General features: G+C 39.6%; 1 protein-coding gene across 1 annotated transcript in view; it reads right to left on the bottom strand.

Annotated features, from left to right (window-relative positions):
* Positions 1–26118, bottom strand: part of LOC114242594 (uncharacterized) — a 96712-nt gene that overhangs the window by 59164 nt on the left and 11430 nt on the right. Inside the window, exon 2 of the mRNA XM_028173813.2 lies at positions 7605–7786. Coding sequence (XP_028029614.1) covers positions 7605–7786 — 182 coding nt within the window. The remainder of the gene's footprint in view (positions 1–7604; positions 7787–26118) is intronic.

Below are 26118 nucleotides of genomic sequence, written 5' to 3'. Positions count from 1 at the left end.
GTTCGCTCACGCGGCCCGCACACACATAGACACCCTTCAATCTCTACAATCCCGCTTTTGCAGGTTAGCCGTCGGAGCTCCGTGGTTCGTGAGGAACGTTGACCTACACTATGACCTGGGCCTCGAATCTATACAGAAATACATGAAGTCAGCGTCGGAACGGTACTTCGATAAGGCTATGCGTCATGATAATCGCCTTATCGTAGCCGCCGCTGACTACTCCCCGAATCCTGATCATGCAGGAGCCAGTCACCGTCGACGCCCTAGACACGTCCTTACGGATCCCTCAGATCCAATAACCTTTGCACTAGACGCCTTCAGCTCTAGGAGCAGGCTTAGGGACCTCGGTAACCGTATTCGTCGAACTCGACAAAGAGTTCGCCGTGCAACATAACCCATGAATCAGCTCGCTGAGTTTCTCGCCGGATCTTCTCAGCGGGTCGCGATTCCGATCCGGTAGTAGATTCATTCGCGAAGCAGCTACTCTTGAGTTGTTAGGTCTCCTTCGGAGGCGCTCGGGTAGCTGTTAGCAAATCCCACCCCTCCTGGCTGAGCCTTTGCTCGCCCACCTGTCCTGGTGAAACTGGAAAGGCCTCCAGGCCACCAGTAATCCTTCAATCATAAAAAAAAAAAGTACCCATTATCTGTTTTATTGTGACGTTTGTTATATTGGCCAATCTTCAATCGACCTTGATTTGAAAGACAATTAAATTGACATTACACACTCTAAGTCATCCGTGGCTCCTCGCGTCAGTAATTAAACAAATTACTCATCATCCGATTACTAGTTGACCATCACGTGGACAAGAACATTGGAATTTTATCTTATCCCATATTTTTTCGTTTTTTTTATAACAATTACCCTTAATTTTATTTACGTAACGTAAACTTTATTTTGTGTTGATAGCCTTGAGTAATGTATTTACGTCGGTCAGTATACACTAATTAGTTAAAAACAAACCAAAAACATAATTAATGGAACATTACTTTGATTTTTGAAAACTAATCTAAGCGAGAAAACTTATTTTAAGTCCTGAATTGAGAAACTTTTTTCCATTTGAGTCGGGCAGGTTTAAGAATAAATACAAGCGGTATTTTAAAAAAAGGACATGTCGAATATGATTTCAATATCTCCACATTGAATTAAATTTCGCGCACTTTTCTTTCCTAAATCAACTTGGAATAATAAATGAAAGAGTAAAGATTTTTGTGTAGACGACAAAGCAATCACAACGTGCCAACGATTTGATATTCAAAATGTCTAGTCTCAGTCAAAGAGGGCGGTATGTGAACGTCCTTGATAGTTTTGTCTGTCGAACCGGTCTCATGAGATTACACACCTATTTAAAATTCAAGACGTTATAAATTGCTTGGCTTTCGCAAAAGTTCTCCATTGTCGCTTAGCAACAATATTCGGATATGTAATTTGATAAATAATGTAATGCTATAATTCTACTACACTACTACTCATTGGATAGAACACAGAACCAACGAATCCATTCTTACCGAGCTCAAGATTCCGATGCGCCTAAGTACTATATGCGCGAGGAGGAGTTTCGAGTTCTTTGGACACATAGCCAGAAAGAGAGGTGACAATTTGGAAAAGGTGCTGGTAATAGGCAAGGTATGCGGAAAAAGGTCCAGAGGCAGAAGTCCAATGTACTGGTCGGACCAGATACGCTCTCAATACTTCAGTCCACGTTGCTATCCACACAGCCGAGGATAGGCAGGAATGGCGCAGGATAAACCAGGAGAAAGTTGTTAGAGGCCACGACCCTCAGCATTAAGGATTATCGACGCAAGGAGGATAATTCTACTAGCGACGGACCTGATGCGGTAGGCAGAGGCATGGCTGCGCCCTTGGCAATATCCATGTCCAACGGTGACCATACGGTACGTTCGTCTTACTTCGACGGAAATCAAAAATAACGTAAATAGATGAGAGTAAGATGTACCTTCACCTATTTATGCATATTTATATCACAATCATTTCCATTTTGAAGAACAGTTCAACAATCATTCCAAAGCATTTAAATCTACAACTATAAGTTTCAAGGTGTCCGCTAACCTACTAGCTAGGTCAATTGGAAGTATTGATATTAATTAAAATTAATTAATTAGTTTAACCATTAAATAATAATTTTACCAGGAAACCAAGATTTAAATCTGATGTATATACAGAAAAAAATAAGAATGAATCAAAACAAAAGCAAATTTTCCCTAATAACGTGTTTACCAAATAGATGATGCCATTTCATAAGTTTATTTAAACCAAATAAACAATCACTGCACAAGCCACACTTCTATCGCAGCTTGTATTGCTTTTGCAAACAGAGCGAGTGTCTAACCTTCTGCTGAGTGTTCTTATAATCAATCTAATCAATGTGTATCCATCGTAAAGTGCCCGAAATATAAATACAGTCCATTTCAACAGGAAAAACTGACATCTACATCTAATTTTGGGATATATTTTGTGTTATTCCCCCATCGTCCAAAAAATCATCATTCGCAACGGCTTTCTATAGCGTTTATATATAGATAGATACCTTGGTCCCGATAACCATTGTGCTGGAAGTTTCTTCTTGCCCTTACTAGACTCTCACTATCTAAAGTATGCCATACATAACTTCAATTTCTTTCAAGCAGAATCTATATGTTGCGTTCTCTGCCTGGTTGACTACATGTGATACTTTCTCTCTAATTGGGCTGTGTCTGGGTTAAATTGCACGAAAAACTCTTCTTCGCATTCGACGGGCTCCACGAGAACGTATCGAAAATCGACTAGAAGGATCACACCGGAAGAAATCGCTTTAGATCTGCATTCTAAGTTTTTAATGTTTGGCTCACACGTGGCGTTCCAACCGGCCTTTCCCACTAAGTTTCTCGCCGGATCTTCTCAGTGAATCGCGTTTCCAAGCCGGTGGTAGATTCTGCGAAGCACTGCTCTTGCCTGGGCCAGTGTTAGCAACACTCCCGGTTTGAGCCCCGTGAGCTCACCTACTCGCCCGGTTACGCTGACATAGCCTCTCAAGGCTATCAGCATAGGTAGAAAAAAAAAGCCACCGGCCTTCCTATTTCATCCACAAATAATTTTTATGATGTGCTTCAGCTTAGATCTTATGATAACTACGGTTTAGTTTTATAAATTTTGTCGTGTCTATTAGCTGCGCTAGCCTCTTAGCATGGCATAATGGGCAATGAGCTCGTTTGTCTGTCTAATAAAAAAAAGAAAAAAAAGTCATGTACGTAGTTTGCCTTGAAAAATGTTGCCAAAACAATGATGAATACAATTTTCATAGCAACAGAATGGGAAAGAACGCAACGACGTTATGTTCGACTTATGCACTCGGGGTTAATGACACTGCACTATAAAAAAGACGTATAATCTGTCATGAACGACTTTGTGTCGGGGCCTGTTGCATGACTAGAAGAATAAGGACAAAATGATTCATCATAAAACAGGAGAGGTTTTTGAACGATTGATTTCTTGACCTACGAATGTAATAGAAGTATTCAAAATTTCTAAAGATTAATTCACTTTCTATTTCTGAAATCTATCTCTAAATAATCCGACATTATATTACAATCATTTTTACAACGACTGCGACCTTATTTATCACTCATTCAACTCTTAATCTAGGTTAACAGAAATGCTAGTAATCGTGAATAGTATTCAAGAGTATTACAGTTTTTGTAATAAAGTTAGCTGGTGGTCCAATTGGTGGTACTCATTCATACTCGATTGATATTACTCCGCGCGACTAAATTACGAGCGAGAATGGTCAGTAGGATTAAGATATATATCTTTGTTTGCGGGAACGCTTCCCTGACACCCAGTTTACAATACTAATGAAGGCCATGACTTAAAAGGTATTGACTTCAAGGTAGTTGTATTAAAATATGTATCAATCATATGACACAGCATTTAGTACGGAGGACCGTGAGCACGCGAGGCCTTAAAAAAATAAAAAATTACACTGAAAACATACTCGATATCATTATCGTTCTCCACATGCTATAACTGGCTCATGCATTAAACAATAAATAATTATCGGAGCCCCATCCTCCTTGGTTCGAGATAAACACATCTTGTCACAGACAGACGAGTAACTGAACATAAATAAACGAGAAAGAAAAGCGATAAAGACCTTATCATTAAGAGACTATTTACCAAATAATGTCATTTTAAAATCAAGATCAATTTATCTGTCATTCACTCATCACACGTAGGGTATTTGTATTAAATTAAACATTAGTCACGTTACATAACATAGCATATTATAATATTATGTTTTAATATGTATACGAATTAATTAATATTCTTTGGAACTGCAACGATAAATGAATTATTCACGACCGTGTTAGATGTTTTCAGTCTGGTCTTAAAACATGACAAGACACTTAAAATTAAAATCTATGGAATGAGATTAAACACACAAATTGAGACCTTGTGTCGAGTCTTTAACGAATAATTTTATACTATACACCACAATCGGATATTAACTTGTGTGCTGTAATTCGCTCGAAGTATATAAGAAAGAAGTTTTCGGAACGAAGGTGACGCTTATTGGGACTTAAAAGTTCTTGACTTAGAGGTTACGGAACAACAAGTCATGGAAACAACAATAACAACAATCCAGAGAAAATAAGGCCTACCGTCTCAAGAGCGGCTACTTTGGCAGAACCTTTTATTCCCTACTTATTCGCTGGTAAATTATGGAGCTATTCCAGATAAGCTCACGGGGCTTAACCTGAGAGAATTTACTAACATTGGCCCTAGTAATAGCAGTGCTTCGCAAAATATACTACTACTGAGAAACTCAGTGAGTTACGAGAGAACAATTTGGCTATGAAACCGTATAAACACTTTTACAAATATTCACAAATCACTTAGTGATTCAGTGGAGAAGTTTTACATCTAATTAGATTTGGTCATTCGAGTCATTAAAACATTGAGTGTTTCGAATTTAGAAATTACAATTTAAAGGTTATAAGCGTTATTTCAAAAGCGATAAGCTTTACTGTTTAACGCTATGATCGATTAGAGAACGGTGTGTAGCCACACACGTGCAAATTTAAATAACGATAATGATAACAAACTTAATTGCCAAACCAATTTGTGAAATTCTCAGTGGAAAATATACAGCGATTAAAAAAAACATGTAAAAATTACGCTTTGAAAACGCGATGAAGAAAGAAAAAAACATGCTCTAGAACCATAACCTCATTCTCGCACAGGATTTTTAGTATCGCTTTTTTAGCTTAACGAGTTGCAAATCACAACGGCGGTAAATAAGTGTTCGCTTTAAAACGCACGTAAGCACCACTATTACAATATATAAATTAACATTATATATAAATGAATAAATATTTCGCATCGAAATGCCCAAGCTAGGATTTTCTCTGGTATGTATAATGAATATCATGAACTCCAGACACTAAAAAGTACATACACACCCTGAATACCAAATGTCTTTTAACAAAGATATTTTCTGCAAGTGGAAACGTCTTCCTCATAGAGTTCTACCATCTATGTATCATCATCAGCCTTAAGACAGCCGAAATTTCAATAGCTTGAAATTGGAACATATAATCACTTTGCCGGACAGAAATAAATAAGGTGGCACTATAGAACAACGTGTGCGTTTGTGGGTGTGTAGCACAAAGTATGTAAATAGCTGTAACCGATTTATAGCCAACTATAAAAAGCCAATCAAGTCAATAATAAAATTAAATGACATAACTTCCTTATCGTTACTACTTGTTGCGAGGCTTGATGCGAGTGCTAGGCTGTGTAGCGCCTGGGTGTAAGTATTTTGCGTTTAAAAGTTATTTAAAACAATACATTTTTAATAGGTAAAGGTGTTTTTATTACGTTGTTAGATCAGCAAGCGGCTTAATCTAAATTACCCGTGTCATTAACATCTTTAGTTCTTAATTCGAGTGACAATAACTGACCACTATTTTTATGATTAGCATTCATTTCTTCGTCATGTTGCCCTTATCCTACATTATGTGAGGTCGGCTTACATATCTTCTATTATGCCTATAGGGATTTGGATCAGTTTTACGTACGGCCCCTATCTGACGTCAACTATCCTTGTGTTCAACCTCGATATAATAATTCGGAAGGGAACAAGTAAATATTCGTTATATCAAGTAATTCGGTAAACTGAGGTTTGTTATATTAAGGTTAGGTTGATCTACCATTTGTTGTAACGAGGTAAAAAAAAATAGTTTTATTCTCCTCAACATTACGTACCCATATTTTTATAGCAAACAACTTCTATGATAACACATTTTATCTAATGTAACAATTTTTTGAGACTGTCGAGACTATGGAATTGAGGGTCATATTGGTGGTAACCTTACATAAAGGTTTTGGGTTGACAAAATTCGTTATAAAGAAGTTGTTCGCAAGAAATCTTCGCAGTTTAAAGGTATATTTTACAGCTACTCTTATGGACAATTCAGGGGCATAACGAAGAATTTGTTAAATCGAGGACGTCGTTATATTGAGGTTCGTTAGATTAAGGTTGCACTGTATTATCTCAAGCAGTATATTCATTGCAACTTGCTATATGTAGGGTTTGTTCTGTTTCGTCTTTTGGTGTTTCTTTTACTTCATTTGATTTCGATTCTATGATTTGATTTTTACTATCTATTTTATAAACGCTTACACTAGAATTAAAAATTTTAAACATTTCAATAAGTTTAACAATATTTGCTATGTGTATTACTTTACTTTATTGCATTACTATAATTCTCATGTTGTATTTGTTATTTTAGCTGTTCTACACACACTCATCACTTTTAATTATTATTCTCATAATCCTCTCGCAGGTCTGCTGGAAGAGATTTCTTAAATAAATAAGCAGTGCCTTTGTACATAATTTTCCTATTACTCTGTACTATGTCTTTTTTTTGTGTATTCATAAATATATAAATAAATAAGATAAAAAATTTAAATCGCATTTGAATATAACAGTCTATTAGTCAATCCGAACCTATTATTGTCTGTTCATCAACAGTCTCGTATCCACGGTTAATAACATTTTGAGGAAAATCACAGCGGTCGTGTAACTTTACAAACCATACAGTTATTTGCAAGTAAAACAGTCACAATATTATGTCTGCACTATATTCCTCGTAATTTCGCAAAGACTTTCCTCCTCATTTGGACAGGCAAATCGATTCGATAAATTATCCTTGACAATGAGACTCTGTTATGTATGAATGTATGAATTAATTTTAAAAATTAAGTTTAGATCACTCTTGTTTTCTGTACAAAAAACCTAAGCTGTTTTAACTATGTTTATTGCGATTGTTAAGGCTGTAACAGTTTAATACACAGTTGAGTTTTCGCCGTCACAATAAAATCTAATTGTCCGTTGATTTAAGACTTTGCCCACTGAGTTTCTCGCCGGATCTTCTCAGTGGGTCGCGTTTCCGATCCGGTGGTAGATTCTGCATAGCACTGCTCTTGCTAGGGTCAGTGTTAGCATCACTCCGGTTTGAGCCCCGTGAGCTCACTTACTCGTTAAGGTTACGCTGAAATAGCTTCTCAAGGCTATTAGGTAAGAAAAAAAAGGTTCAAGACTTACCTTAACATCAATAAGTCGAACGGCAAAAGCGGTGGCTTCCGGGGCTGACAGATTCAGCTGACAAGGCGCCAGAGGAGCAGTCGGAGGCCTCACCAAGGCAAGAGCGAGGGCCGTTCCGGTAGCGGAGTTCAGTCCTAAGTCCTTCTTGTTCGTACGACCACATAGTAGACTAGAACTATTTGCTGCAACAATAACAAAAATAATATTAAATAATTGGAATTAAAGAATCGGTAGGCAGCGGCTTGGCTCTGCCCCTGGCATTGCTGCAGTCCATGGGCGATGGTAACCACTCACCATCAGGTGGGCCGTGTGCTCGTCTGCCTACAAGGGCAATAAAAAAAAATAAAAAAAATTTGGAAATCTTAACGTAATCTTTAGCTTTTAAGTGATTACCGGAGATTTCTATAAAACACAAAAATGTAAATAAATAACACAACGGTTATCGAATTTTTTAATTATTTATGAATGTGTATTTACGTTGGGGCGAAGTATGGCTTTGGTTTGTAATGTAATCAATTTAGAACACCTCGAATATAAAATTGCTTATTAGTTCAAGGTTTGTTGATGTGTTCTACTAGCAGATGCACATTTCATTTTCACTGATGCTCCCTTATTGAAGTTTTATGCGATCAACTCAACGCATGGATTCTCAAATTCATAGTTCACGATCTAAGAGTGAATGCATGGTTAGAAATGTATTTTACGTCACATTAATCTCGACAAGTATATCCACGCTCACAGACTACAGAGACGTAAATAGTAATGACGTCACCACTCTTCGAAAGGATTATCTTGTCCGTAATAGCAATAACCACTCCTTAATATCTTTTCAATCCCATATTACTATTTCAATTAAATACAATCTAAGTTTATTGATGGTAAGACATATTAAACGTCAGCATGACTTTAAAGAACGGCCGTCTGGTGTAGTGATAAGTGACATGGTCAATACACAAGGGGGTCGCGGGTTCGAATCCCGCCAAGGGAGGATATTTGTATGATAAATATAAAATGACTTTTCCAGGGTTATGGATGTATATTAAATATATGTATGTGTATAATAAAAATCTTACATTTATTTCCGCTATCTGGTACCTGTAACACAAGTTCTTTACGAGCTTAGTACGGGACCAGTTAACGTGGCGTGATTGTTAGTAAATATTTAAAATAATAATTATAATAATAAAGTCAGTAGTATTATTTTTTTATTGCTTATGTGAATGGACCAGCTCACAGTCATTGTAAATGCCGCCACCTACCTAAATAAAGCATATTGTAAATACTACTCAACTCTATGTTTTCCACCACATTTTTGTTACAAGATTTCGATGCTAATACGATAAAGTTATATAGATTAAGTGAACGTTAAGTAACATAACCTTAGTCAAGCTATCAAGTTTTATGTCTTACCAAACGATTGTTAGAATCGTAACCGAGGTAACGTTGTTAAGTAATGAACAAAACAATTAAAGGTTTTTTCAATTTCCGACAAGACCATATATTTAATGGTGATGAAGCATTCTGTGAACACTTTTATGTTTTTTTTTTTTTTATTGCCTTTGTAGGCACACGAGCATACGGCCCACCTGATGGTAAGTGGTCACCGTCGCTCATGGACGTCAGCAATGCCAGGGGCAGAGCCAAGCCGCTGCCTACCATAATTTTAATTTCGTGTTTGGGTGAAAGTGCTCTCACGGCCCGCCCCGATCACCGTTCTCGCCGAACTCGTCGCTTGTGACAAAGGGCTCAGCGAGTAAATTAATCCATAGACACAGCCCACTGAGTTTCTCGCCGGATCTTCTCAGTGGGTCGCGTTTCCGATCCGGTGGTAGATTCTGCGAAGCAGTGCTCTTGCTAGGGCCAGTGTTAGCAACGCATCCGATTTGAGCCCCGTGAGCTCATCTACACGCTAGGGCAACGCTGATATAGCTGCTTCTTATAGGTAGGAAGAAAAAAAAACCCGCCCGCCTAGTGCTGAGTGGTTACCGAAGCCCCTAGGCATAGACTGTAAGATTACGATCATCTTGAGATTCCTCAAGACCTCACGTCTTAAGTTTGGCATTCGGTATTCACATGGAATATTTTGTTGTTTGTTATGAAGTACTAGCGCGACCCGCTCTCACTTTGCTTCGGGAACTGTAATATATTATTGATCTTATTGAATTTTATTTTATACAAATCTGGCCCTGACGGCAACAAACTCAAGCAAAAAAAAACGTAACCAACAAAAAATCTAATCTCTCCTTTTCTTATTACTCATTGCTTACTATTTTAGTGATAATGGATTACAAATAAAAAAAAACTGCCAAGGGCTTTTTTTCTAGGACTATTTAAGAAAAACATTTCCATTTTACATTATATACATACGTGTATATATATATAGCTCCAACGGTTTTTGCAGCGCATAATAAATAGCTCTCAAATAGCAGATTTTTTCGTACTTATGACACTTATCGTTATATTTTGAGTAATTCACACTATACCTTTATAAGTGATAGCCTATTTGTTATTATGACGTGTAAGCTATATTATTGTAAAGTTTCATCAAAATCCATTTAGTAGTTTTTGCGTGAAAGAGGAACAAACATACATTCACACATTCTTACAAACTTTCACGTGTTACTTTTGAGTTCGCGCGGATAGGTACCACCCCGCCTATTTCTGCCGTGAAGCAGTAATGCATTTCGGTGTTAAGGGTGGGACAGCCGTTGTAACTATATTGAGACCTTAGAACTTATATCTCGAGGTGGGTGGCGCATTTACTTTGTAGATATCTATGGACTCCAGTAACCACTTAACAACAGGTGGGCTGTGAGCAATAAAAAAAAAAGTTTTTTTTTTTAAATATTACAAGTAATCTCCTCGTTTTTGAATTCATTGTAATCAAGAAATCTATCATTGATTGTGAAATTCGTTTCATACTAGTCACCGGTGATGATTATTAAAATCTATTTTCGAATACGTGGATCTGCATTGAATGTTAATTTATATATTTACATGAAAATTATCTACATACGGCAAACTGGTGCAAAACCATGCGACATAAATAAAACATTATATTAATTTTTTTTATAACGAGCAGCTGTTTTAAGTGTGTCATGCGATAAAGAAAACCTTGTATGGTATACGAGATACTACATTTAATAATACATATATATATAACATATTAAAAGCAGACTTAAAATTGAAATTCGCCTTTTGTGTCGGACTTCGCGTGTTACCGTATTTACTTGAATTATGAATGTAAAGCAGATTACGGCCTACAGTTTTTAAATTCATTATTATAATAAAGATTGATTATGAAGTCGAAGTTTTTCACTTATTTCGTTGTATTAAGTGATTTACAAGTGTCCAAAGACATCATAGCATCACAACTCGATAGGTACACGACGTCGGCTTGACGGCAGAAACAGGCAGGATGCGAGATAATGCTCGATATAAACAGTCGATTTCAATTCGATATGTCTAGAAATAAAGTATGGATTAAAGCACGCTCGCTCCGTATAGGCTACATGTACCTCTGATATTAAAACAGGTGTTACAACGCTTACGTCAATCTGTATAAACAAAAATCAATTGGCACATGTACGACGGAGTAACTCACATACACAGCCCAATGAGTTTCTCGCTGGATCTTCTGAGTCGCGTTTCCGATCCAGTGGTATATTGAGTGAAGCACTGCTCTTGCTAGGGCTAGTTTTAGAAAAGCTTCCAGGTTGAGCCCCGCCAGCTCATTTACACTTTCGGTGAGACTAGGATATAACTCAACGGTTATCGGTTAGGTAAAAATATAAAAACGACGGAGCATCGCTTCAAAAAGGCTCGACACATTTGAAGGATTTCCTTTCGTTATATTCGCATTTATTAAGATATTTGTATGATTTTCTTTTTGAAATTGGCTTTGCTTTCATAATGTTAGTGAAAATGATAGCGGTTCATTACAGAGTTTCGTTAATAGCAAATAAATAGAAAAGCAATGAAGAACTCGGTATTCCGTTTAGGCATAATCGAGAAAATCCAGAACAACGCTGTTTTTTATATTGCGTAGATGGCAGGAATTCTCTTTAAGACGTACCTAAGTGTGATTTTTTTTAAACCTGTCAAATTTCCTTTTACCTTAAAAAAATACTGAAAATTATTTTAACCATGATAAAGTTTTTGTCGAGATTATTTTAGATATTATAAAACTTTAAATAAATTAAGGTGTAGATAAAGTAAGTCTTGCACAAATGTTACCGGGTTGTCGCCCTACAAACCGAAATCTAAGCAAATAAAGCACAATACAATGTTTGCATTATGTAGTTATACCAGCACAGTTTGCTTTTACAACCTGGCGCGGTATATGCGTCTTTGTTTGACGGTTACGAAAGGTCACGAGAAGATATGAGACGAACATTAACTATATGGAAAAAAGAAAGACCAGCGCTTGGAACCGAATGGATAAAGACCAATTTAAAAAGTATCAAACTAGGGTTTGAAATTACGTTAAATTTATTTAGTGCTCACAAAATACCCACCGTAGGTACTTCTTATAGCTGACTTCGATATGAGGCCGCCAGCGCAAAAGTGGCGTAACTCAAAATTTTTCATAATCATGCTTATAATTATGTATAATGCAATTTATTTAAAATATATTCAATTTTGATGCAAAAACGGGATATCCATAGTTTCATCCATAGATAACAGATGGCTTTGTAAACATTATTTTTGCGCGTATTGTTATAAGGCCTACTCAAATTCAAATTCATGAAAACGTAAACCTTATTGCTCCATAATAACTATGGGAAGCTTAGGCCCCTTTTGCGCTGAAGGCCTCATATTTCCATTGAGCTTGTTTAAATGGTTTTTGCCAGTTACCTGCGTTCTATGAAATTGTGTTTCTGCTTACATTGTTTTTTTTATTAAATCATTAAATTATCTTACAGTTTCTTAAAAGTCATTCTTGGACGTGCTGAAGAAAACTTTTGCCTTAAATTAATTAATTCCTCCAATCTTTGGAAGCGTGTTTCTTTGTTTTTGAGATTGTTCGAGCGTGACGTAAATATAAATGTAGGAGTAATTTTACGCCAAACTTTTTGGAGTCTAATTAAATTCATAAATTCCTTAAAGTTATCTTACTACAATTTAGGTAGCAGCTTGAATGTGCCCGAAGCATTAACATTCCGATGGTAACCACTCACCATCAGCAGGACCGTATGCCTGTCTGCCTACAAAAGAAATAAAAAGTCAGAGGTCTAATAATTTAACACAAAACTACTTATCTCAAAACCAACATCAAATCATTACCAGCCACAATGACTATAACATGAATTCCCGTTTCAAGCAGTATTCATCCCTATCACATTTGAAATAAATGCGAAAGTAATTCATTCTGATTGATGTTAGTTAAGGCGAAGATTTTTTTTTAGTTTTTTTTAATGCTACGATGGGTGGACGAGTTCATAGGTGGGCGAGTTCTCAGGTGTTAAGTGGTTACTGGAGCCCATAGACGTCTACAACGTAAATGCCGCCACCCACCTTGAGATATAAGTTGTAAGGTCTCAGTATAGTTACAACGGCTGCCCCACACTTCAAACCGAAACGCGTTACTGCTTCACGGCAGAAATAGGCAGGGCGGTGGTACCTACCCACGCGGACTCACAAGAGGTCCTGCCACCAGTAATTACGCAAATTATAATTTTGCGGGTTCGATTTTTATTACACGACTAGCTGACCCAGCAGACTTCGTAGTGCCTCAATCGATAAATAAAAGACCTAAACTTTTGTATAAAATAAACGTAAAACAAATAAAAGGAATCCGTCCGATGGGGGGGACATCAAAGGAAAAACAAAATTGTTATTTTTAGTTAACTCCGAGCATTTTCATATTTATCTATATACCTTTTAAACCTTCTCTAGACTTCCACAAATAATTCAAGACCAAAATTAGCCAAATCGGTCCAGCCGTTCTCGAGTTTTAGCGAGACTAACGAACAGCAATTCATTTTTATATATACATATATCGATGTTATTCCTTCACCGATGCCGAGGGAAAGCTAATATAAAATATAGGAACCTACCACGAGACACGCCTAGTGCTTTAAAAACGTTCTTCACTCCAACTAATCTCTTTTGTGTTATGCCATCATTATCGCGTAACGCAGTCGGAAAGTTCATTGAACCGCATCGAGACCTCAGTTTATCAGATCGTACAAAACTTACAAAAGTTTTGGACTTGTTCACACGGTCTGTGCGCTGAGTTTGATAACCATGCTTTGTCTTTTATGTCTAATCTATTGCCTTCCTGTTAACCTTATTATCTTAATGGTTAGTATCCTAAGGGGCTACTCCAACTAAGCCCGGATCGGTAGGTGAGCTCACGGGCTCAACCTGAGAATTGCTAATATTGGCGATATCAAGAGCAATGCTTCGCTGAATCTACCACCGGATCGGAATCGTGACCCACTGAGAAGATCCGGCGAGAAACTTAGTGGGTGTCACTCTCACTAACGGACATTCATACGAACTGATGGTAGGACCTCTTATGAGTCCGCACGGGTAGGTACCACCATCCCGCCTCTTTCTACCGTGAAGCAGCAATACGTTTCGGTTTGAAGGGTGGGGTAGCCGTTGTAACTATACTGAGACCTTAGAACTATATCTCAAGATGGGTGGTGCATTTACGTTGTAGATGTCAATGGGCTCCAATGACCACTTAACTCCAGGTGGGCTGTGAGCTCGTCCAACCATCTAAGCAACAAAAAAAAATATTTTTTTTTTCTTATCCGTCACTTCAATGAGAAACACGTTAGGTACTAAGCAATGCTATCGGTTTTTCGTTTCATTTTTATTGTCATTACATTATTTCCATCCTTTCAGATAACTACAGTTTTCGTCGTCACGGACGACTAGTTTTCAGTTATGTTCAGCTGCAATACAAGTAACCGAAATCGAATATAATTAATTAATAACGCTTCTTGGTTATTACCTAATGTCTTTTGAGAAATTATTGTTACTTCCGTCAATTGAGGAATATGCCTTTCCGCATAATCACCGTGAGCCGTGGTATTGATTTTCCATTTGCTGCAATATCTATACTATAATAATAATAATAATAATAATCTATACTAATATTATAAAGAGGAAAGATTTGTTTGTTTGTTTGTTTCGAATAGGCTCCGAAACTACTGGACCGATTTGAAAAATTCTTTTTCCATTAGAAGCCGACATTGTCCCTGATGAACATAGGCTACTTTTTATATATTTTTTTTATTTTATTTTTTGTTTCATGTGTGTTTTAATGTTTCCGAAGCGAAGCGAGGGCGGGCCGCTAGTAATAATATTATAAAGAGGAAAGATTTGTTTGTTTGTTTGTTTCGAATAGGCTCCGAAACTACTGGACCGATTTGAAAAATTCTTTTTCCATTAGAAGCCGACATTGTCCCTGATGAACATAGGCTACTTTTTTTTTTTTATATATATTTTTGTTTGTTTCATGTGTGTTTTAATGTTTCCGAAGCGAAGCGAGGGCGGGTCGCTAGTTATATATAATTCGATAGCTTGTATTCTCGCAAAGAACATCTCATCATCAAGAGTCTACGGAGATCCACTGCTGGACAAAAACCTCTTCCCATTGCCCTTAAGGGCCGGTTCTGCGCTGCCCGTATCTAACAAATTCAAGCGATCCGGTGCGCGTTCGCTACTTGAGAACTAATTGGCCCGAGCGGCAGTATGTCCTTCGAAGAATTTGCCATTTTTCCTTATTGCCCTTGTAGGCAGACGAGCATACGTCCGGCCTGGAAGCGACGTCATGAACTGTCAGCAAAACTGCAGAAAGTTTACGACTTCGATCGGTTTTTTTCGCAGCACCTTAAGGTGTTTCACGACAACTTGGAGAAGTCTTGCACGTGGGCTTAGTTTCACTTCTTTTTTATATCCAGATTTGTATTTAACTAACAATGGCAATAAAATGTCATTGACATTTTTTTATTGCCCTTGTAGACAAACGAGCATAAGGCCCACCTTATGGTGAGTGGTTACCGTCACCCATGGACTTCAGCAATGCCAGGGGCAGAGCCAAGCCGCTGCTTACCGGAAAGCGGCATGCCTACTGCCTGTTCAACTTCGCAATTCTTTAGGCTACGCTGACTATCTGGGTTCTCTTGTGAATCTCCTCATTTTTTAACGTTCTGAAAAGGCCAATTTTAAGTGACATCTAATCATACCGTAAAGTTATAAGTCTATTTCATTCTTACACATAATAATATGTAACATAACATATAAATGTTTTATCGTCTTGATAACGCACGTATCGTCCGATGACATTTACAATACTCGTATGTGAATTAAAGTATTCATAAAAATGTCTTAATCATTAATCACAGTTAGCATTGATGCAAACGAACTGCATACATATGTGACGCAATCCGCAGCTTATCTTTAGATGCGTCAATTAGATGCACGGGCCCCTAATGACGATCTAAGTACGTTTATTCAGATACCCTTCGATCAATAATACACAGATACCATTAGTGTTACATTGAGGTTTATTCAGATACCATTAGTGTTACATTGAGGTTTATTCAGATACCATTAGTGTTACATTGATGTTGCACAATAGGACCAATTTTTGTAATAAAATAATAAACGAAGATTTTTATTCAATCTTTAAATGTAAATTTTAATATTTTTGGGAAGATGCGAAACTATACTACACAAATAAAATATATAATAATTTTTGTTATATTTATATATACAACAGCTGTCTTCAAGTGAGTTATAGGATACAAAAAGACTTGATAAATATTAACTTGAAGAAATGAGCCTAAATCATCTTTATCGGTATGGTATGATAATTATTGAAATTGCCTACTTAGTAACTTATTTGGTTATCAAATGATTTTTCTGTGGCGTATATTTTTAATTATCAATTTACGAACCAGGGTACCAAAGCACAACCAAAGTTCTATTTAAAATTCATCACTACAATACTCATTTAATTAAGAAAGGTTTTTGCGCTATGAAGAAAAAAACAAAATGAAAATTATAAACGCGTAAGAACACCGTAAAAGTAGTTTTCTTTTTTACTTAGATGGGTGGTAACCACTTAACACCAGGTGAGCTGTGAGCTCGTCCACACATCTATGCAATAAATAAATAAAAACACTGCGTCCGTTGCAATGTGCTGGAAGAACATTCTTTCTCGTTTATATCATTACTATTTTCACTTTTCTTCTACGCTTTTCGTGGAGACTCGTATCGGAGTCGTGGTGTAAGAGGTAGGGCGCTCAAAAATGATGTCGTAAGAGGAATTTGTGCCTGGTACCAGGTAAAAGTAGACTAAGAAAAGAGAGTCCACATCAGCGGACGGACAACATCCTTGAACAAACCGGTCACAACGAACTATGTGGTGCCGAAGACAGACAAGAGAGCGAAAAGGGAGAGGCAGTTTACGTCCGAAGATAATGAAAACATAAAAACTGACTAATAAGTTTCTATCTTTTTAATGTTTCTAGAATTACCAGGACGGGCAATGACCTAATAATATTCTTAATGACCCAGCGCAAAGTTTACGCACAAGCCAGCATGTGCCCATCGAAACGGCACTCGAACTAAAACCACGTGCTCTTTCTAATAAGGTAATATTTAGATTGAAGCAAATAAATAAGGTATTAATCAATCAACAATTCCATGTGAATCATCCGAAACCACGAGTAATACAGTGGCAGTACTCGATATGTGTTTTGCATAACAACACTTAACAGCTAAATATATCTGTGCGTTTGTCATTCTGTTTATAATCGAGCCTAGAGTACGTTGGCCGACTACGTGATCATTTATTTTCATGTTTATATTCTAAGACTAACGAACCGCCCTCGCTTCGCTTCGGAAACATTTAATTTTATTATTAATAGCTGAGTTCCACGGTTAATGTCGTACCGCGGGTAACACCGCGGGTAACACCAGCTAGTCTAAAAAAGTAGCCCAAGTTACTCCTTATATCATTAGCTACATATCAGTGAAAGTCTCGTCAAAATCAGTCCAGCCGTTCCAGAGATTAGCCGGAACAAACAGACAGACAGACAAAACTTGTAATGAATGTTATTTTAGTGTATGTACTGTACCGTATATATACTCATATGCATGTAGTAAAAAGCGGTTATTTCAATATTACAAACAGACACTCCAATTTATGTATAGATTATTGATAGTAAATTTAAATTGAATGCTTTTGTATAAGCCTTTATAGTATAGCATCCTGTCTGGCTTTTGTACACGTTTTGTTGCTTCGAATATCTTGTAGAAGGCATGTGTAGTATTGTTAAAATTTTGTACCGTTCTTGAAGGTTTTTTTTCCTACCTATGCTGATAGCCTTGAGAGGCTATATCAGCGTTACTCTACCGTGTAAGTGAGCTCTTGAGGCTCAAACCAGAGGTGTTGCTAACACTGGCCCTAACAAGAGCAGAGTTTCGCAGAATCTACCATCGGATCGGAAACGCGACCCACAGAGAAGATCAGGCAAGAAACTCAGTGGGCTACCGTTCTTAAAGGAATAAACTATGATCGCAATGTGAACGAAAATCAGCATTTATTTACTTAGCTGTACGTAGTTTTAGTCAATTAAGACGTTGTGAATCCGCAATTCAATTCATGTAATTCAAACTCTAATGGCGACTCACTCTAAGCCATTGATCCCGTACATCAGTTGATTATTTAGCGTGTTAAGTTACGTGCCCTATAAAATAACTAGTAAAATACAAATTCGAAAATTTCAACTAATATTGTTCCCTTTTTCCGTTTGAAAAAATGGTACACAAAACGTCTTTTAGCATTAAAACTTAAAAGTAAACAAAATCCAAATATTTCGAAATTGAATTAATATGCGTAAACATTTTGTATCACCAGTACTTTTCTCATAAATACTGTCAAAAGAGCGTAGTTTAGTTGTTTTTTTTCTTTGAGTTTACCTATGTTTTAACTGCTATTAACAAAATTTTTACATAATTTTATTACTCTTACTCTAAACTTACTTACTCTACAAGATAGATAATGTAACTGGTAAAAAAAAAAGTTGCAAATATGATCAATATTAGAAATATTACATGTTAAACTTTTAAAACACTCTCCTGTAAAATTAGTAAGTTTTGAGATTATACAGTTTTAATGCGAGAAGACGAAACATGTTTAACTTTATCAAGATTGTACTGTGAGCATTCTAAAACTGTAATAGGTGTAATAAAAAATAATGTAAATTAAATCAATTTAAAAAAAGTATCAACAGCGTTAGGCCGATGTACAGTCGCGCTAAGGTATTGTTTGAGATAATTTTCTTATCACATTTTTATCATGGCAATAACTACCATCTCAACGAGCAGAGTTCAAATCTATCACTGCTTTCGTGCAGTATGTTTCAAGAGATCGTTAATGCCGTACAACATCCGGTTCTGGATTGAACTCAACTATTGCAACATCCATCTTCAAAAATAGCTTTGCCATTAACGGTGCTTTTAGGTACCATAAGCACCGGTCACCGTCCTCGTCGAACCCGTCGCTTGCAACGAAGGGCTCGACAAGCAAATTAACCCATAGTATAGACACAGCCCACTGAGTTTCTCGCCGGATCTTCTCAGTGGGTTGCGTTTCCGATCCGGTGGTAGATTCTACGAAGCACTGCTCTTGCTAGGGTCAGTGTTAGCATCACTCCGGTTTGAGCCCCGTGAGCTCACGTACTAGTTAAGGTCACGCTGAAATAGCCTCTCAAGGCTAGGTTGGGAAAAAAAAAACTCGGCTCGTATCGATAATGTCCGTGATCAAAGGTAACCAACCACTTACGAATAAGGAAGACGTAAGCTCGACTGCTATGCTCACGGCTAAATCACCATGTTTGATACAACGGCAAAAATGTATTCAAATAAAATACCTATTCGTTTTAAACATTTTCGTATGCAAATGAAAAATCTTCAATCTTATCGCATATAAATAATGAAAATGACTCATACATATTTATAGTTTTATAAATAAAACATTATATTGTTGCATACAGAATTTTATATATGTTTATGACGGGAAGATATATGTATAATGTGTTCTGGAAACTGCGTATAGATGGCGCTAGTCATACGTACATCATACACAAACGATTTGACATTTGAAGTGGCGGGCGAACCGCCGGGTAGGGAATTATTTTTGAGTGTCTCTGACTGGTGCTGGGACCTCTTGTGAGTCCGCACGGATAAGTAGCACCACCCTGCCTATTTTTTACCGTGTAGCAGTAATGCGTTTCGGTTTGAAGGGTGGGGCAGCCGTTGTACCTATACTGAGACCTTAGAACTTATATCTCAAGGTGGGTGGCGCATTTACGTTGTAGATGTCTATGGGCATTTTAGTTTTCTGTGAGCTCGTCCACATATCTAAGCAATAAAAAAAATGTACCCGTAAAAGTGGGTTTAATTATTTCAAAAGTATGTTTGTATAAAAAATCGCGATTCGCCTTTCGATTGTTTCTCACGTAATTAATATGCTCTCGACTCTTAATTGTATTGATCCATTATATTGTTTGAAGACAAACAATTACGGGTGACCCTGATGCTGTAAAAATAGACGCTATGTTTACCATTGACTCCGAACGGAGCTCGTAAAATATTTAAATTGCACAGATTATACTAGACTGTGTATATTACGTCAAATCGAACATATTTAAAATGTTAGAAAATGTCTAGAAACGTAAATTGATAATATGTTAACCTCTTCAGGGACGATTTTTTTAAATTACGAAGAAATTGAGTTTATTGTATTTTTTAATGTGCCTTGTTCATTTTATGTTGAATTCAATTGAATTGAATGAACAATTCAAAAAAATATAGCTAATACCTATTTAAAAAAATATATGTCCTTATATGTGGCCATTTCGCATAGAACTAATATTTAAAGAAAAAACGAACACATGCCCTGAAGAGGTTATTAATTAAATGAAAACCATGTTTTACTTCAATATTGGTATTTTGTAGTCCCTTACATCCTGCAGTATGTAATATACTATAATTATGTACCTAAAAACTGTTTAAAAGACTTCGATATTCTTTGATTTTATGCGGGAATTTCTTACTCGACCTTTTAGATAATTTTGATTGATCTAAAAATTGTAACCGGTAAAAGACAAGCAAATATATGTATTATAGCAACACGAAATGTATGACGTGCTTAAACTTATCACCTTCGTCTCTGAACGGATAATTATCCAAATGCAAAATAAAGATTATTACCTAAGAAATGGTTTATAATACCAGAACTAACAATTTCATCTTAAAAGCATGCGTTATTCCTATCGGCAAATAAAATACAAGAAGCAAAAACCAAACGAATTTAGAACGACCAAAAACAACTAGCCGAAAGGTTACAGATACAAAAAAAAAGTTTTTTTTTTATTCATTATTTTATTTGACATTGACATTGAAAAAGATTGTAGATACGTAATATTGTATACGTGTACGTGACGGCAAGGTCAAAGGAATTTGAGCGGTGCGGTCGTATGTAGCACGGCTTAGAATTTTAATATTGACTTACTACATTTTAATAAGATGATCAATAAATATTAAAACCAGGATTCGCAGACATCTCATAACAAGTCTCTCTGATTTTTGATCAATATCTGAACACCAACTTAAATTTACTCATTTCATTTCCTAATTTTATTTATTTATTTATTTATTTATACTTTATGCACAAAACAAAACTTGTACACAGGCGGACTTAATGCCATGGGAATTCTCTTCCAGTCGACCATAGGGTGGTGCAGAGATAATGCATGGTAGGTGCATTAACAAAAGAATAACAAACAACAACAACAAAACAAAAAAGAACAAACTCAAAACAAAAATCTTCCTTAAAATAACATCTCGGTGTTATAGAATACACATAATGTTAAATATAGGTACTGATATAGATCACATTTGACTTTGTATGCATAAATAAACATACTACAATTTAATACAACGGCCATCTGGTGTAGTGGTAAGTGACATGGTCACTACACAAGGGGGTCGCGGGTTCGAATCCCGCCAAGGGAAGATATTTGTATGATAAATATAAAGTGTCTTCTTCAGGGTTATGGATGTATATTAAATATATGTATGTGTATAATAAAAATCTTACATTTATATCCGTTATCTGGTACCTTTTTTTTTTTTTTTTTTGGTATCGATGGGGAATCCTATTCTTTACGGATACCCTGCCGACGGGGGTCGGACCGGGTTATGTCGGACTCCGCGCCTCCGGTGGAAGAAAGAGGAAGAAGTCGCGAACCGAGGTCCGCGCCCTTAACCAATTGGTCCACGGAGACTACGCCTTTAGAAAGGCGCGCTGGGCTAAGTTCAGCTCTCGCCAAACCCGCCCAGCTTAACGACTACCGACTAAACCCCAACGAGCTCCTCCACTCCGGCTGGGCGGAGACCCAGGTACCGCCATGTGCGCGCCATAGGCCCGCCTTCGCCGGCTCCCACCCCAATGTTACGTTGGGCGGGATCTGCCACCGGGGACTTCTTCCCCCTCTCATCTCCACGACTCGTGAGGGGCGCACCAGAGCCACAGCGCACCACCAACCCACAGGACCTTAGTTCCGAGCACCGGGCGCCCCCGCACCCAGCAATCGACGGCCCCTGCAGGAGCCGGGTGGGGGCTTTCTGCCCGCACCACCCGCTCCGCCTTCACTGCCTACGAACCGAGGTCCACGACCTCCTCCTCACGACTTCCTCCTCGGTTCATCGGCATGCCCGGTTCTTCATAAAGCCCCGGTCTTCCTTGTGCCCGACGGAGGCTGGACGTCCATCGGAGTCGTCGTCTCGCCGAGTTGACTTCGGTCTGCAGCAACGGGTGCGGCCGCGGGTGCAGCGACGTCCTCTCTCCTTGGTTTTCTCGGGGGCCTTGCACAGGCCTTGCCCCCCGAAGTGTGGTCCGCTGGTTTCCCGGCGGAGGCGCAGACGGCACATCGCGGTGCCAGTGTGCATCCGGATGCCACGTGGCCGGTCTGTCCGCACCGGTAGCAGTCGTGGCTGCGGTCGACCGACGACGGGCACCGCGCACCCACATGGCCCAACGCGTGGCAGCGGAAGCATTGTAGCCTCCGGGCCTCCAGCAGGTGGACGCGAACAACGCTCCACCCGATGCGCAGCTTCGTCACTGTAACAATTTTCTTCGCCGCTGCTATCGGGCAACGAACGAGAACCTGGCCCATTCCTCCGGATCCGGGCTTGATAGAGCCAGCCTTGACTGCATCGACGGAGCATTCGCCGATGCGCGCAAGCTCGGTGCATATCTCCTCCTCCGTCAGCGAATCGTCAAGTCCGCTTATGCGGATTGCAGCGGTCACTATCGGTCTTGTCACCGTTACTCTCTTAGAAGAGAGAACCTCCTTAAGCTTCTCGGCCAGCAAGTCGGCCTTCGCGATCTGGTCCTCGCCGCTCACTATGAGTATTTTGGCTCCGGTTATTGCTGACCGGACCTTCTCGATGGGGATCCCTAAGGCTCCGGCGTCGATGCTGGCCCTCGCCTCGGCGAGCACCTCCCGGTAGGAGAGCCCCTTTTCGATGGCCTCCGGGTGCAGCCTCAGAATAACGGCCTGCGAGCGCGGAGCTCGAAGTCTCTTCTTTCTACCTTTCTTCTTAGGCTTGAGCGGGGCAGGGTTTCTGTCTCGTTGGCCTTCCGCGTTGGTCGTCGGTGCTGGCTCCTTTTCCCTTCTCGGCCGTGCTCCTCTACGCGCAACGGTCGCCCAACTGACCGTAAGGGCAGCGGGGGCCGGAGGGAATGCGCGCGGCTCGGGTGGAGCTGGTGGCTCGGATGGAGCTGACGGCGTCGTCTTCTTGTTATTGCCCTTCTGTTTCTTGGGCTTCACTTTCTTGTTGGTCTCAAGCTGGGGCAGAGCCGCAAAAGGCGGCGTTGCCTCCGACACAAGACCTGCAGTGTCTGGATCGATTTCGCTCTCTCTGCTCCTCCTTCTTGCGTCAGCGGCCAAAGGTGGTCGCAAGCGAGGCTCTGGGAGTAGACGGGCCTCCAGACCCGCGAGTCGGGCGTCCAGCATGGACCCGACTGCTCGCATGATTATCTGCAGGCGTCGCTCGTCGTCTTCGTTTGGCAGTGTTGGGGCGGGAGTGGGCTGCGCTGTCGTCTGAGCGAGGCGCACCATTTCCGCTCTTACGTCCTCTACTTCCTTCCTGAGCTGCAGGATCTCCGCCTCCTGTCTCTCGCTGAGTGCCTGCAGCCTCAGGGTTTCCTCGTTGGCCGATCTGGAAGCTAGATCTTCCGTGGCCTCCTTTATTGTTGTGGCCATCTCCTTAAGGGCTTTGATGTACGTCCCCTTCGGATTGCGCGCTTTCGCCGCGATGGTAAGGGCCATCTGGGCGGTCTCCTGGAGCCTAGTCGCGGGATCTGCTGTTATGTTCCCGGATATTAAATGTACTGCGCGCCTCTTCTCACGCAGGTTGTGCACGCTTTCCACTACCTCCTGTTCAGCGCGAAGCTCCAGCTCTTCACGTTGAGCTTTTAAGTATGCCTGCTTCGCCGCCGCCAATCCCACGTATTGGCCGGTCGTTGGAGGACGACCTCGGCCTCTCTTCGATGGTCTGGTCCTGGACACCAACGATCCTGACGCCTCCGATTCGGTACTACTGTCGGAGCTTGCGTTCTTCGAGCCTTTTGCCCTTTTGCGCGTCGTTCTCTTTGGTGATGAACAGCAGGAGCTGACCACCATGCTGTCCTCCGAGCAAACGCTGCTTTCTCTCCTGCGGTCTTCGTTTTGCACCGTTTCTCTTTCGTCCCTTGTGGACCTCTTCCTTTTCTCCCCGTCCTTCTCGGACTCTTTCCCGGAACAGCTTGTGCCCCCCCAGAATACGAGGGGCAGCGTGCGGCCGATTTCTCGACCGCACGGAGGGATTCTCCTCCCGCAGAGCAAGAGGTACCCTCCTGGGGTAATAACTTTTTCAGGCTGGACATGCTCATGCTTTTTTATTTTTATTTACCTAGGGTGCGGTCCCCTAGGACGCCCTCGAGACTGGTCTCCCACCAGCCATTCGTCCCGTTGCCGGGCGTCAAAACTTGGGATTGGGTGAGAATAAAGAAAGAAAGAAGTGGAAAATATAACAAAATGTAACATAAAAATGTAACCAACAGTACAAGAGTGAAGATAGTAAACAAACAAAACACAAAGAACAAAATAACAACGAAGATAAGGACAGACAAACTCAACATAAATTAAATCAAAAATATAAAGAAAACAAAAAGACAGTAAAAACAAACTCAAAATAATAAGGAAGAAGTCGGGGGCCCGGGCATCCCCGGAAGAAACACCCTTCAACTAGGTGAAGGGCGCAGAGAGCCCAGAACCCCCCCTGCTGGTTTTGGTCCACGTCACTCAATCTCTCCCGCCATAACACAACGAGAGAGAAGGAGCGATACCCCTGGGAGTATGACTGCTCCCAGAGGCCCGTTATCCGCCACCTACGGACGCGCCCGGTGGAAGTCCAGCAAAACTCCCCCACAGACGCACCCACGGCACGCAGAGTGCGCATCGGGGGCCCGCCCAGGTCCCGGGCGTTATCTGGTACCTGTAACACAAGTTCTTTACGAACTTATCACGGGACCAGTTAACGTGGCGTGATTGTTAGTAAATATTTATTTATTTATTTATAATATACCTATGTATAATAGTAAAATACATACATAATTAGCCGCTAATTCAGCCGCGATGCAACAAAACATAATGTGTACTCTTCGAAATAATACGATCAAATTAATCAAAGCCCAACTTTATGTGTAGCGTATGCCTTATAGATGCAGCAAAACCTCAAACCCGTAATCCGTACAAGCATCCGCTTGGAACAACTGTGTCAAGAAACGGTAAGACCCGCTGTACCTACATTGCTGGGAACAATCACATGAGAACTGGCCCGATATTTAAATAGTACCTTAGTGAAACAATACTGGTTGTACCAACGTTATACTAGTTAAATAAACAAAGGTTAGACCACGACTCGCGTCTGAGGCTAGTTCTTTTTGGACTGTCGCCAACACTGCAGAAAGTCTAGGATTTCGATCGGTTAGATTCGCACCGAGATGCATAAGGTGTTTCACGACAACTTGGAGATCCGTGTGTTTAGTGCGAGTTTTTTAACGTTCTGGATAGCGTAAAAGTTACCTGAAATTTGTATGCAACAGGAACAGTGCCCCAAGCGGCAAACATAGGCGAACTTTTCAACTCCATACAAATTTGACTTAACTTTTACGCTATCGAGAACGTTTAAAAACTCGCACTAAGCACACAGACCTCTTTCTTGCACGTGGGCTTAGTTTCACTTCTTTTTTATATCCAGATTTGTGTTTAACTACCAATGACAGATAAAACGTCATTAACATTTTTTTTATTGCCCTTGTAGACAAACGAGCATACGGCCCACCTGATGGTGAGTGGTTACCGTCGCCCATGGACTTCAGCAATGCCAGGGGCAGAGCCAAGCCGCTGCCTACCGTAATAATTATTACAAAGGA

The sequence above is a fragment of the Bombyx mandarina genome, chromosome 15 (assembly GCF_030267445.1).
Source record: "Bombyx mandarina strain Sakado chromosome 15, ASM3026744v2".
Lineage (NCBI taxonomy): Eukaryota > Metazoa > Arthropoda > Insecta > Lepidoptera > Bombycidae > Bombyx > Bombyx mandarina.
Note: the sequence above shows the minus strand (reverse complement) of the source record. Positions and strands in the feature narration are given on the sequence as shown.